Source organism: Sinocyclocheilus rhinocerous, unplaced genomic scaffold (genome assembly GCF_001515625.1).
Source record: "Sinocyclocheilus rhinocerous isolate Xijiao unplaced genomic scaffold, SAMN03320098_v1.1 scaffold1129, whole genome shotgun sequence".
Lineage (NCBI taxonomy): Eukaryota > Metazoa > Chordata > Actinopteri > Cypriniformes > Cyprinidae > Sinocyclocheilus > Sinocyclocheilus rhinocerous.
Window position 1 is genome coordinate 337239 of NW_015634513.1, and position 14119 is coordinate 351357.

Sequence of the window (14119 nt, forward strand, 5' to 3'; positions counted from 1 at the left end):
ACATTCACACTGGTGTTTTAGGAAGCCAAACAAATTAGAATATAATAATAATAATAATAATAATAATAATAATAACATCAATGACAGTTGTAGTGTAAAACAATTACACTGTAAAATAAATGAAAATGAATATTTCATAAGTACATTTACACTACAGTAGGTAAATTACAATACATCTTTCCTAATTTCTACACTTGAAAGAGATATTTTGAATTTGGACTGCAGTAACGTTACCTATTTAAACCGCTAGCTGTCAGCAATTCATACTGAGCTTTTAAGCTTTTATTTTGAAAGAGAACTCCAGCTTCAGTAAAAAATACAGGCTTACAAAAACGCATCTCACTACAAATAGTGAAATGCTGTAATCATCTGCAGCGAAAATAAACCATATCTGGTGGCTGATGCGTTCCTAAACGCGTGCTAAACTCACAGCACGTGCAATAAACGAGTTCACGGCATTCATTCACTGTGAACGGAGTCGTTCTGAGGTGCGGAAAACACCGGATCACGAGCTGATCACATGAACAATGTGCGCTTCACTTTAAAAGACGCAGCAAAAACAGACTTGATGAAGGGATTAAGCCAAAAAATATATATTTTAAAAACTACACTTTTTGCCCGGAAGACCTATCGTTTCATATCGTCATGTGACCACGATAATATCGAGACAATTTAGCTATCGCAATATCTGGTAAAAGCTGGTCTTTGAATCAAAATCATTAGCGGCAAAATATCTTTTCAGCACTACTTCTGCATTTTCAGTGGAACACTTGATGTGACTGCTGAACTCTGGGAGTTCTGGAGTATGTGGAGTCTGTCATGCTAACATATGGACAACATCAGCGCTACGGGAGCCGTTAATATGTCCTTCTTTGACACTTTGTTACTATTTCTTACAGTCTGGGCCACTGTTGTGTATATACAGTCAGAGCTAAATGTTTTCATTAGGACATATTTGAATCCATTTCCATAACGCAAAAGAGGAGAGCTGCGAGAAGCCATTTTCGCATCATTTATGTGATATATCCCAAGGAATCTGCAGCTGTCAAACCTTTACATGCTCTCTGGAGATTTACAGATAGACTGGGAAGACATTGCAAGCTGTCAAGCTTAAGGCACGGAAATGGGGCCGATACATCGGCTTAGAAAAGCTCTGCATGTGAAAAACATGAATGTGTTGCGAGTCGCCCACAGATCAGAGATATTCGACATAGCTAATCCATGTTTACAGCTAACGTCTCAAGTAAGAGGTTGTACGTCTAGGTGTATCGTGGAGGTTTGTTTGAAAGGTTTTGAGATTCTGTGGAGGAAAATCTAATTTGTTTTCATCATAGATGAAGAAGGGAGGATAAGAAGGGAGAAAAGAGAGTGGAACAGCTGCTCTCTCTCTCTATCTGGCCCACAGTCTTGTGGGATGTTTGTACATGGTTTCTCAAGTGTTTATAGCCAAACCGAGCTATTAATGGTACTTGTTAAACAGCTTATGAAGAAATGTAAATAAAAGCAGAACGTGTATATGTTATGACATACTGTAATCTGCTAAGTATTTTGCCTTATCTTCGCCAGGACCACGCAGGCCAAGTTGATAAAATCATTTATAGTTTGTCATGAGGAACCTCTGTAGATGATTTAATGTGGAGAAGATTGTCATTGTCAACTTTTCTCATGGTACTCTGCATTCTGCTTGTATAACTCACTCATTTTCTGCGTTCAAGAATTAATTCACCCAAAAATTCTGTTACCCACAAGTTTTTTTCTTTCTTTTTTTTCTGTGGAACACAAAAATAGAAATTTCAAAGAATGCACTGGACAATTTTTGATTCAATGCAGTTACAATGAATGGGGACTGAAGCTTTCCAGGTACAAAAAAGGATGCAAAAGCACCATAAAGGTGATCTCTAAAACTTGTGCACTATAAGCCATACGACTCAATAAATCATGTTATGAGAAATGAATGACTTCTGTTTCTGAACAATCATTCAGGGCTGCATTTTCCAGAAGCATTTTGCCCAGAAGGATGATTTCTTTACAAATTAGACATTTTTACTTCTCTCATGAGTGTGTCAAAGAAAGTCAGGTTGGATGCCAAGACTTTTAGTAAATAACTTTAGTTACATTTTGGTCTGATTCTCATAGAAAGCTATCACATGGCTTCAGAAGCAAACACCATATCCATCACTTTCATGACACTTTTGCAGTGCTTTTTCATTATAAAATAAATAAATAAACAAATAAAATCGATAGATAGTCTTAAAATAATATGGTTCATAATTGGTTCATAGAAACTGATCTGAGCCATCTGAAGCTCTTTGAGAGACTGGATCTCTGCTTACTCTTGAATGTAAAAGCAGCTGAAGAGAAAGTGTAGGTCAGATAAAACTGAGGCCCTTGCAGCTAAAAATGAAACTAACAGGAGGGCACTCGAGATCACTCTGTTCTGATGTACAAACACAGTCTAATACTACAAAGAACCAGGGTATTTAGCATCCATTTCCTTCTTTTTATAGCTTTGGTAACATTAAAGAGTAAACAGCGGAACTAATAAGCCTTTACTGAGCGTCCGGATGAGGGGATAATCATAATAAAGTACACTGGGCAGTACTGGTACTCTACTACAGCTGCATTAAGCATACACTGGCAAAGGGACTGAACTTCTAGAGGTCCCTATAAACCAACACAAATGCTGTACAATGTTTGTACTCTCAGTGGGTGGGAACAAACAGTCTGACATGCATTGGGACCTATAAGATATTATAGAAGATATATTATATAGGATGATACCATGTGACAGCAGTGTCCTGCAGCGTGACATTCTGTACTTCATCAAAAACTACTTTAAACAACTGTCTGTTCATAATAATAATACATGCAGTCTATAATTTTTCGATTAAATGACCACATGGAATATTTGTAATTACATTTAAAAAATGTACAATTTAACAATTACTTTTACTTTTACAAAAGCACTTGAATAATGTGGATAAGAAAGAAAAAAAAAAGAATTTGGCATTCAAAAACGTATACATTTTTTAGATTCTTTTTGAAAGATTAAAAGAACAGCATGTACTTGAAACAGAAATCTTTTATAATAGAAAAAAATCTTACTGGGCTTTTTAATGGTACTGTATATCAATATTGGCTGAGAAAATCCTCAAAATGAACAAAGACATTTTGTGGCAAACAAATAAAAACACTGCATATACATTAAAAAAGTGCCTTTAGAAGTAAACCCAATGAGAGTCCTGACTTCAGCTTTTGCATTTGCACCAGACATCCCAAGAATATTGCTGAACTGCTATAGTTTTGTTAAGAAACAATGCAAAATTTCTCCTGACCTTTTTGCAGGTATGTGTCCACTTGCACTAACCAGAATAATAAGAATATATGTACAGTATATGTGTATATATATATTAGGGATGGGAAGATTCACCGATTCGCTTAGTGCATCGGCATAAAAAGTTAACGATGAGATGTATCGATTTAAAAAAGTGTGCATCGGATACAATTTGGCATTTGTATTGCAATGCATAGATTCTAACATATTTGCATCGGTAAAAAACAATTTATTTATATATAATTACTAGTGGATGCGCTACACTTTTATTGTTTAGAAAGAGACCAATAATCTGTGACCAATATTTTATATGTAGATTGATTTCTCCTCTCTAAATCTCAAGCTCGTTCTCTCATCACTGCTGCTGCGTGAATATGACGTATCACAACACCACGGAGACCCGAGGAAAAGCGGGGATTAAAGTCCTTAATGTCGATCATGGATCAAATCGATCCACCATGGCAAACAGCGAAAATATATTTGTGCTGTTTAATGCATTTGAGACTTTGTGTTTTCTTCAGTGCATAACTGACATGTCACAGGTATATTTTTCATCTTTAAATGTTAGAAAGTCATGGAAACATATCCATTTTGCTGTCAGCAGTGGGCGAGTGAACGAGCGCTGCTGCGCGCATGCACGCTAAACACAGACAGAGCGCAATAGAATAATAGAGTAAAATATGCATTTTGCTACAATATTTGTTGTTGGACATTAAATGTGCCTTTTGTAGAATTTTAAATCTACATATAAGTGTATTTTTATGATAGCAGTAACTGTAAAGGGACTATTGTAATAAAATGTAAACTAATACAGTCCTAATTACTTAGCTCAAATTAGTTAATGTGTGTTTCTTATAGCAGTTAAAATGTAGTCTTTTTCTTTATTTTCATTTTTAATTTAGTGATTTTAACTTTTAATGTAGTGATTTTAATGCTTTAAAGAGCAATGTTAGATTGTAATGTTCTAATATGCTGCTATCTGTTCTGCTAACTATAAAAGGTGCAGCTGTCCGAAAACCAGAAAGGCTACATGGCTATAATAGTATGTGAGAGAGTCTGTGGTAATATCATTGCGTTCCTATTGGTCAGTGCTAGAGGAACTCAGCTTAGCCTGACAGTCAGCCTGCCCTGGACCAGGTTAGCTTCCCAGCATAAGTTGCCACAGTGACTAAGCTTGAGCAATGTTAAAATTGCTTTATGGAACCAAGTCATTTGACAATGAGTCAGACTAACTGAAATAAGCCTGGCTTATTTGGTAAACTTGTTTTATGAAACAGGCATTCAGGCGTTAGAAGTCAGAATACATTTAAGTTAATTTATGATTTGCTGTCTGTCTGAACCAAAGAAATAAAAGCGATCATATTTTTCCACTGCATCGTATTGCATCGAATCGCATTGTGAGTTATGAGATGCACATCCTTAATATATATATATATATATTTGTGTGTGTGTGTGTGTGTGTGTGTGTATATATATATATATAGTACTCCACTGTGTTGCAGTACAAATTAGAGATAATACTGTTTTGAATGTAAGATTGAATGAATTTACCCAGTATTCAGCTGCACTGACTCTCCTACCTTATATTCTGTATCTTGTGTAAAATGAGATTCGTGGATGAAAGCCAGAGAGTGGTGGGCTACACACGTGATGGCGTGTGGTGGGAGAGAGGTGACGGAGTGCTTGTGTAGTTTTGGCGAGCAGGACAGCAGGGTGCTCTCATAACAGCCTGAGCATCATTAACCAGTGGGATGATGTATGACTTGCATTACCTACACCAAATGTGACGACATTAATGAAGCATCTCAAACAGCACCAAATGAGAACCTAAGGTGTGTGTGTGTATGTGTGTGTGTGTGTGTGTGTGTGTGTGTGTGAGAGAGAGAGAGAGAGGAGAGAGACATTTGTATATGACTGAGGGGCCAGAACCTTTGTCCAGCTATTGTTATGTGTGATAGAATTCAGCACTCCCATGAGAACAGGATTGTTTGTTTTCATGGAACAGAGAGAATAAGGAAGAACGGTAGAAATCCTATTATGTAATTTTCCTTAAATTATATTAAATTGCATCTCTAATATAGTGGTCTTCAACTGGTTTCATTTCAGGACATGGATATGGACATCAAGTGTTGGACCAACACAGTACCAAATTTTTATCATACAAAAGGTATTAAAATACCCCTGAAATCAAACATAATAATATATCAATGCACAAACTATACAAAGGCCTATCAATAAGCCAAATTATTACCATGAAAAAGACTAAATAAGAAAAAAGACAATACTGTAAATGGCTAAACAGCATGTGACAAATGAAAACAAAGAAATTCTTTGAAATGTGCTATGATGTTAAAAAATACTGAAGCTAGAATTACATTATAAAATATAAATAGCCAGGAGAATCTGCTAAGAAAACAAGCCTTGCTGAGTATGTTACAGTGCCCAGCATTCCTCCGCTTCCTGATGGGCTGGGCATGAAATGACAAAGCACAGGATAAAATAGTAATGCTAATATTGATAGTTTGTCCATTACAGGTCAGCTAACTGTCCTCCAGAACAGTTACAAAGCTGTTAGTTTCGATTTCACAAGGCCGATCAATACGTGGGCATACTGTTTCAATTTTGCCTGCATTGATTTTCTCTATAACACCACAACCCTGCCGCATTCATCTCTCTGAAAGAAGGGAAGATTTGATTTACTGAAGAAAAATTGGAGTGCACATCACAAAGGTTTCTGCCGGCGTGGGCTCCTGACACAGAAAAGATGGATGTCCCCAGGCAGGGGTGCCTCTAGCCCCGAGGAGCTCCATTAGAGATCACTGGAGCTGCTGCTGGAAATGACTCGCATTAGAGGAGGAGAGAGAATGAGAGCGAGAGATAGGGTGTGAGGGTGGGAAAAGATGAGAAAGGAAAGTGAGAAAACATTCAAAAGGGAGTGCAAAAGAAAGAAGAAAACAAGAACAAGCAAGAATCTTAAGAACAACTGGCTACTGATAAAAACCTGGTATTTCTACAATAACTGCCAATTTTCACAAAGGGAACGCAAAACAGGGTGTGAAAAATTGTTCAATGCAAATGTTGGAGCAAATGTTGGTTTACTGATGCGCTTATATTTACTATAAAGTAAAGAGAAATTTCCGACAGTAACAGGGTCAGAAAGGCTGAGTTTGATGAAGGCAGCCAAGACTACAATTTATGTAAAAGCTGAGAAAACTAATTAAAAATGGGAAAAAAGGTAATTTTGGGGTGTACTAATTTTAACAAAAATCATACAAAATTGTAAAAGAGAGGTTAATGCTTGTATACAGCTAAACAGTGCACATTCTCTAATAATTTGAACAAAAGACACCAACCTTTATCTTATTTGCAGAAATTGTCAACTCTTAAACCATAGTATGCACTTCATATCTGCAAAAATATTCCCTTCCTTTATGCTGTCTATTCTTCATTTCATTTGCTTCTATCTTCCTCATCTTCTCCCTGACAGTGTTTGAGGGCGTGGAACTGCTCTGAGCACAGTAGCAGAGTGAATTTCCATGCTACATTAGTCCCACCATCAGAATGCAATGAAGGAGAATATGAGAGGAAGACTCATCTGTCCTGCGAGACTCCCACTCCCATTCGTCCTCCTCTCTATCATCTCTCTTTCGGCCAGCCACTTTACTGGCATGTCATCTACATGAGAGATCATCTGTCTTTTGACAAAAAATAAACATGACCACACTTACAAAACTAAAAAAAAAAAAAAAGGGGGAAAGAGAGGAACGGCAGGCGGCAAAAAGAAAGAAAAAAAATGAATGCTGTCAGCAGCCTCATTTGTGGGCACAATGTTCATTTTGTCTGGTTTTGGCAGACGCTACCGCCACATGTTCACCTGCATCACTAGACGAGAGGGTGGTATTAGACAGACAGGTGGATGCAGCTGTCCGTCAGTTTGAGATCCAATCAAAAAAGAAGGGCCACGGACAGTGCAGAATGGGACAGTCCCGAATCAGCAAGTGGAATGTGTGTGTGTATGTTAGTATATGTGTCTTTTTCTTTGTTTGCCAGAGTGCAAAGCCCCATGGACCTCTCTGACAATGCATCCATGAGCGAGAGAGGGAGGGAGCGTGTGAGGAATGAAAGCAGAAGAGAGAGAAAATCACCTAACACCTCAACTCTCCTGAGGACGGGGCTGCTGTAAGCTGGATATTAAGACACAAATTGCATTCAGGCGGGTCAGTAGGTGTCAGATGATATTAGATGCCTGCCATGAGGAAACAACAACTACCATCAGCCAGGGAGGAAAATAATATTTTCATTTTCAGCCTTTTATTGAATGGAAACTTTGGGGAATACGTCTTTATAGGGGGGAGCTAGCGGGCTTGCAAATTTAACACTCCCAACAAAAGAGTGTAATCATGGCAGCTGAGTGCCCTTTGAGGGATCGAATTTCATTTTCATGAAGGTGAAAAACTAGATTTCGCTATGTGTGTGTGTGTGTGTGTGTGTTGTCTCTCAACACTTTAATGCTGTTGTTTTCTTTTGTTATCTGAAATGGTGGAAGCATGTAATTTAAAATACTTTTACAGCAAAACCAATATGAACATGTGGCAATCTCTAATATGGTACACTTTGGCCCCATGACTTTTAAAACAAAATATTACAGGCACAGATCCTATCAATTTATTGTGAGAGCTAATTGATAACTATTGTCTAATAAAGTATCTGCTGAATTTGGCCTGAATTTGATCTTCTTCCAAGGTCTTGATCTTCTTAATATGCTAATATCAACATGCAATACCACACATCATCATCATGTTGACACAATCTGTGGAACTAATATTCAATTAATTGTTGTACAAATATTTGAACAATTAATTTAAAAAAATGCCTCAAATTAATGACTTGACAATGGCCGAAACATTACTTGTTAAATACATTTCTATTTTTTTTTTCTAGAGTGAGAGTTGCAACTTTTCTTTAATTGATACAAGTAGTTCATTCTAAGTCATTCAAAAAATAAAAATAAAAATATTCTGTGTTCCACATCTGTCATCCAAGATGCTTGTTGTTAACTGCGTTTGTCAACCATGTTATCCAATATTTTAAGAATTTTTAAAGAAAAATAAGAGAAATAAAACATAATAAATAGAATTTAAAAAAACTAACGTATTATATGTATTTATATAGAATTATTTTCTTTGCACTCAAATGCTAGTTCCTACCACATAATAGTTTATTTTAACATACATTTACAACCCTGTTATATTGCATATATTTTTAGATGGTAAATGTTGTGTAATTATGATGATTATTAAATTTTTATTGCAATAACAAAATCACAATTTTAAACTGTATTTAGATAAAAATGGCCAAAACAGCAAAAACATACTATTTTTAACCATTTCAATCATATTTTTTTTACCCTTTTCGTGGTAAGTTCAAACTGAATCACTCCCTTCCACCTTTAAAAACCAAGATGTGAAAATAACCCAGTGTACACAAGCAGCTGCAAATTGCATGTTGCATTGTGTGTGTGTGTGTGTGTGTTTGTGTGTGTTAGTGTGTGTCCCTTCTTTTACTTCCAGATGTTGTTCTCTCTTCTGTAGTTACCGATCCCCAGCTCTCCAGCATTTTTGCCCATGACCTTCTGGGTAATTGAGCAGAAGTATTGATGTAACAGCAGGGTCTGATTGTGATTTATTAAACACACTCTGAGACTGTGCCAGCGTCACCACGCGCCCATCGCATGCTATTACAAAAGTCATCAATAGCTCTGCTACATAAAGGCCAGTAATGGGGAGAGAGCCAAGAGAGAGAGAACAGCGCTCTGCCATTATATGACTGCAGAATACTGAGAGGAAAGAACAGAGAGAGAGCATGAAATCTTGATACAACAAACTGCAGACAGGTCTCCAAATCTCCAGAGAACACATTTTGTTAGGACAAAAAACTGAACTACAGAGACAAAGAGTGTCTTTGGTATAAAACTAGATTAGAGAAAACCAGTGCATGACTGCATCATTAAGGAATATTTCTATGTGTTTACAGAAATAAATACAGCTCCTCAAGTTTTCTTCAGTAATGGCCAGGTAGCAATCACTGGCTTTCATCCCATTCCAACAGCAATGCATCATACACAGAAACTGAAGCAATAAGACATAACCCAGGCTCAGAAGCATGACTGTAAGACTCCATTAGAGCCCATAATGGGCAGAAACGTAGGTTTAACTTATGAGAGAGGTAAATAATACAAGGTCTAATGATTACGGATGATTTGATATGGGGTGCAGTAGGATGCAGGTGTACTATAAAACACTGCGAGAGGCGAGCTGAACTGTACTTGGAAAAGATGACACAAATATCACTATAGACCAATCAAAAAAAATGGTATTGATAAATACCATGATATTTAAAAAAATAAAATAAAAAAATTAATCAAATTCAGATTGCATGTTAATGGTAGACAAAACTATTTCACAATTCAGTGCCACCCACTGGCTGATTCTCCAAGTAGTTGGCAGGTATTGCATCTTTACGCTGGCTGCTTCCAACATAAAATGGAAAAAGACGACGACGACGAAGAAAAAAAAAGACATAGTGTGTAGCTACCACTGCCACACAAATCGGAAGAAGATGACAGGCGAAAGCTTTTAAGGAAAAACTAATCACTGGGTCATTAGTGGTAGGGATGGGTAAAAAAATATTGATATCTCGATATTAATCGATTCTCATTTTTATGGAACGATATCGATTATTAAATCCCAAGAATCGATTATTCTAGCCTGTTTTCAGTTAATGGATGGAACATTGAAGCGCACCTCCCATCCAATATATCGCAATAAGCATGCTTTGGTACTTTTAATATGAAACAAAGACTCAGATTTCAAATTCTGTCCATTGTATTGCAATATTCAAACAAAAAATGCAGTTTTGGCGCTGTTTAATGTGAAGTGACAGATCGCTGTCACAGACGCGGCAGCGAGAGGCGCACGTGAACTGATCATCTCCTCCACATCAATACCAGTTTCAGCACAAAATAATCATGACTAAACATCCGAAGTTAAGTTAAAAGAAAGAGTAGAACTTTACAATCTGTATTCTGTCTCATGTAATCTCTCAATCTGTGTTTCAGCCGAGCAAAGACGTCAATATAACGGCTTGTAAACAATGTCACGAATCGAATCGAATCGTGAAATTTGTGTCAAAACCCAGCCCTAATTAGTGGTAATCAATTTCAGATAATTTTGTCTTGAAACAGCAGGTACAAACTGTGTTGGTCGCTTTACTTGTCAGTCAGGCTGTGAACAGCGTGCTTGGCCAGAATAAGCTGCAATGAAGGCCAAACTTTTGTCGGCAAGCCAAAAGTCAGGCTAGACAAGTCAAGTTTTGTATACTTCTATAGCATTGTAAGTGTTCAATAAATTTTGAGATAAGGAAAATTACGTTTGTGAAAATATATAGTAATACAGTGTCAGCAAGGCTGATAAAATAACATTTCACACATGAAAATTATATGACTGCGGTTGTACCTGAACGCAGAGCAGCCCCAGGCACCGTGCTTATCTGTGAGGATGTTTACAATCTTCTGGATGAGCTGGGTGGATGTGACGTGATCCCGGTACTTGGCGGCCCTGATCAGGTGATCGCACATCTTCTCTTCATCGCGTTTCTCAGCGGCATACTGAGCACACTGAGACTGCAGACAAAATAAAACAAGTCTTGTTAGTAATTTTGCTCTTATATGCTTTCATTCGTATTATATCAATTAACAAATTAAACCCTTTATTCAAATGACCTATCTCTATTTAAAAACTACAATACAAAACATGTGCAGTATGATACCTGTCACACACAAACAAGTTACTTGAAGTCACAAGCATGTTCCTGTGCTACTTTTACCTCAGAAGAATGCTGTCCATCAGACTGAGTGTAGAAAACAAAGCACACTACATCATTAGAGTGTGTGTTGACACCTGAGCGTGTGTGTGTGTGTGCGTTGACTCCATACACACAGGAAACAAATGGAACTCTGGGTCATTTCCAGCCTGTTGTCACAGTGATTAATAACACTGGACATGTATTTGCTAATGCCTTTGGGCTACGCTAAAAAATGTAGAAACTACCCATAATGCACAAGGAGACATTTTTCTTTGTCAGAATTTGTTATCAGAAAAGCCTTTGAACTCAAATGTAATCCTTTAACAAAGCACCTCACACTGCAAATATCCCTTTGATAAAACTTAAATTCTGTTTTATCTGTTCATCCCATTGTAGTAGAAGAGCAAATGAATAAGCCACCCTTTGTAAAAACCAATGTCCCAATCAGAATCAATAAATCAAGAGATGAGTAACAAAGCTGGTGAGATGCTGGTACGAAATCAACCCAGAATAGGCAAAAACAGCCCACCAAGCACAACACAACACGGCTTCATTTTCCCCCCCGTGCCTCTTATCTGATTCTTCTGATGCAACGTCTAGCAAACAGCAATCAAGTGGAAAGGTTACAGCAAGCACTGGAGCTTGTTTTAATGTAATTCCCTCAGCTTCATCCATTGCGTGTTATGGGCCTAAATTAAATTAGCCTTGGACAGCACACGCTTCAGACAACAAATACAGTAAAGGCAGTGGTCTGGTGCGGTAGCGGCAGACACTGAAGCCTGCCTCGGCAAAGTTAGCGGTAAACGCTCCAAAGTGCCTTCTAATAGGCCCTCCTCTCCAATTTGAGGATCGACTCTTCATGTATGACAGAAAATCCATAGAGATAAATCACATTAGGGGGGCTTCCCTCTCCTAATTATCAATCTGTGTCTCATTTCACTGTTCTTAACTCTGCAGTGACCTTAAAGCCATGAGAAGAGGACGGCAGAATAAAAGAGAGATAAAAGGTAAAGGGTGAATGTTTAAATGTGAACCGATTTGGATGTCTGGCTTAACAAAAGAGCGGGAATAAAGGAATGGAAAGAAAGACAGCGATTTGTCTCTGTTCAGCACAGAAGGTCACGTCTGGGTAAGAAATGGAAAAGTCTAGATGGGTAACATTTGCTTTGATGAAAGAATGGAGGAAAAAAACAAGCAAAAAAGGTTTTGACAACAAGGTGCTCATTAATATTAGGGACTATTATGAAATCATTTTTTAAATATTGTAATATTATTAGAACTTTTAAGTTAAATAAAATGCAGAATTTGTAATACTAACTGAAATAAACTGTTTTGAAGTTTGTACTACAGGTGCTTTCTGAATCGGAATAGCTTCAAAAACAAAAAGAGCAATCATCCATATTTTTTCATTGTTCCCTTCAATGACTGATTAACACATTATTAATTAGCTGTCATGAGTTCAAACACTTTGGCATAAACAGGCACTTTATCAACTAGTGTCAACGGCACCAAATCCCTGAGCTCCATAATGGGCTTTGTAATTTTCATGAACTTCCTGACAAATGGCTTCCTTGCAGCTGAACATACAGGCTGAATTATAGGAAACATACAGGTGAAATACATAGCAGTGACATTATCATCACGTTTGGGGCTGTAATTCTGAAGTGACGTCATAAGACTTTTGGAAACCCAAGGAGGTGGACTTAATTCAAAGGGTCTTGCACATGTTTGGCAGTGCTCTGAAGGGGGAACCACAATCTCCAGTCACAGTGCAGCTGAAGCTGAAGCCATAGAGGGAGAAACAAAACCATGAAAGCAATGTGTTTATGACTTCAGACAGAGTAATCATCCACATCTCCAAATGTTCTGTGTTCTGGGGAACTGAATCAGACAGGGTCAGCACTCACTTCCTTCAGTGGACTACACCCATGACAAACCATTAGAGCCACATTATTGCAAAAAATCTGTATCCTCGACAGTAGTCTAAAACTATTTATTCTGCATTTCAATAAAGATCCACATAAAAAGCATCCATGCATATTTTTGAGTGTAACAAAAGTAAGATGAATTATTTTTGAATTACTGTAAGCTGACACTGAATTAAAATATTAAATAATTCAAATTTATTTATTTCAAATGTAAAACCAAAAACAAATTGGAGCTGGTAAACTTTTTTTTATCAGTATCCATTTACTAGTAAATTGTTGAGAAAGACTCTTCACGGGTAATTCATTTCTAATTCATTTATCAATCCTGGTCAGGACATTTACCAAAAGTAGTCGTTCACATTTGTTTTTTTTTGTTTAGTAAATCATGGTGAAGCTCAGATTCTTAAAAAATATAAATATGCATCATCCAAACCAATTGCAGAGCGTCCTAATTATACGTTTGAAGTATTATTTTGTTTAATAGACATATTTGCTGCACGTTTCTACTTGTAGATGTAAATAAATGAACAATACCTTTTACAAGTAAGGCATTGCCTTTTATGTGTTTCTAGAACAAGGGTATTTCAACAAACTGCATTGGTTTCTAAAATCTTCTAAATTTATGTGTTGCTACATCCACAGCAATACGTGTCGGTATAAAATGCAGGGTTATCGTTGCAAAGGCCATAAAAACAAAAATTACTTATACAAGTTCTGCAAATTCTGAATTTATAGCTAAGCAAAGCCAGGGCTCTACAGTGCGACCATTTCGCATTTGCGACTGAAAACTACTGCGTGCGACTATGAAAAAATATTTAGGAGCACCAGTGCGACTGACCAGATCTTCATCATATTTGTGATTGTGATCGCTGAGGGGAGCTTCAAAGGTTTCTACGTGTTTTTGCAGCGTTGAGTAATGTATCACAGACATATCTCATGAATCCTTTCATAAGCAAAGTGTAGACGGTGTAAATAAAAGATTCATTGTGCAGTG

At 37.1% G+C, this 14119-nt stretch overlaps 1 protein-coding gene across 1 annotated transcript in view; it reads right to left on the reverse strand.

The window, feature by feature from the left end:
* Positions 1 to 14119, reverse strand: part of lrba (LPS-responsive vesicle trafficking, beach and anchor containing) — a 316503-nt gene that overhangs the window by 135438 nt on the left and 166946 nt on the right. The window contains exon 36 of the mRNA XM_016559864.1: positions 10849 to 11015. Within this exon, the coding sequence (XP_016415350.1) occupies positions 10849 to 11015 (167 nt within the window). The remainder of the gene's footprint in view (positions 1 to 10848; positions 11016 to 14119) is intronic.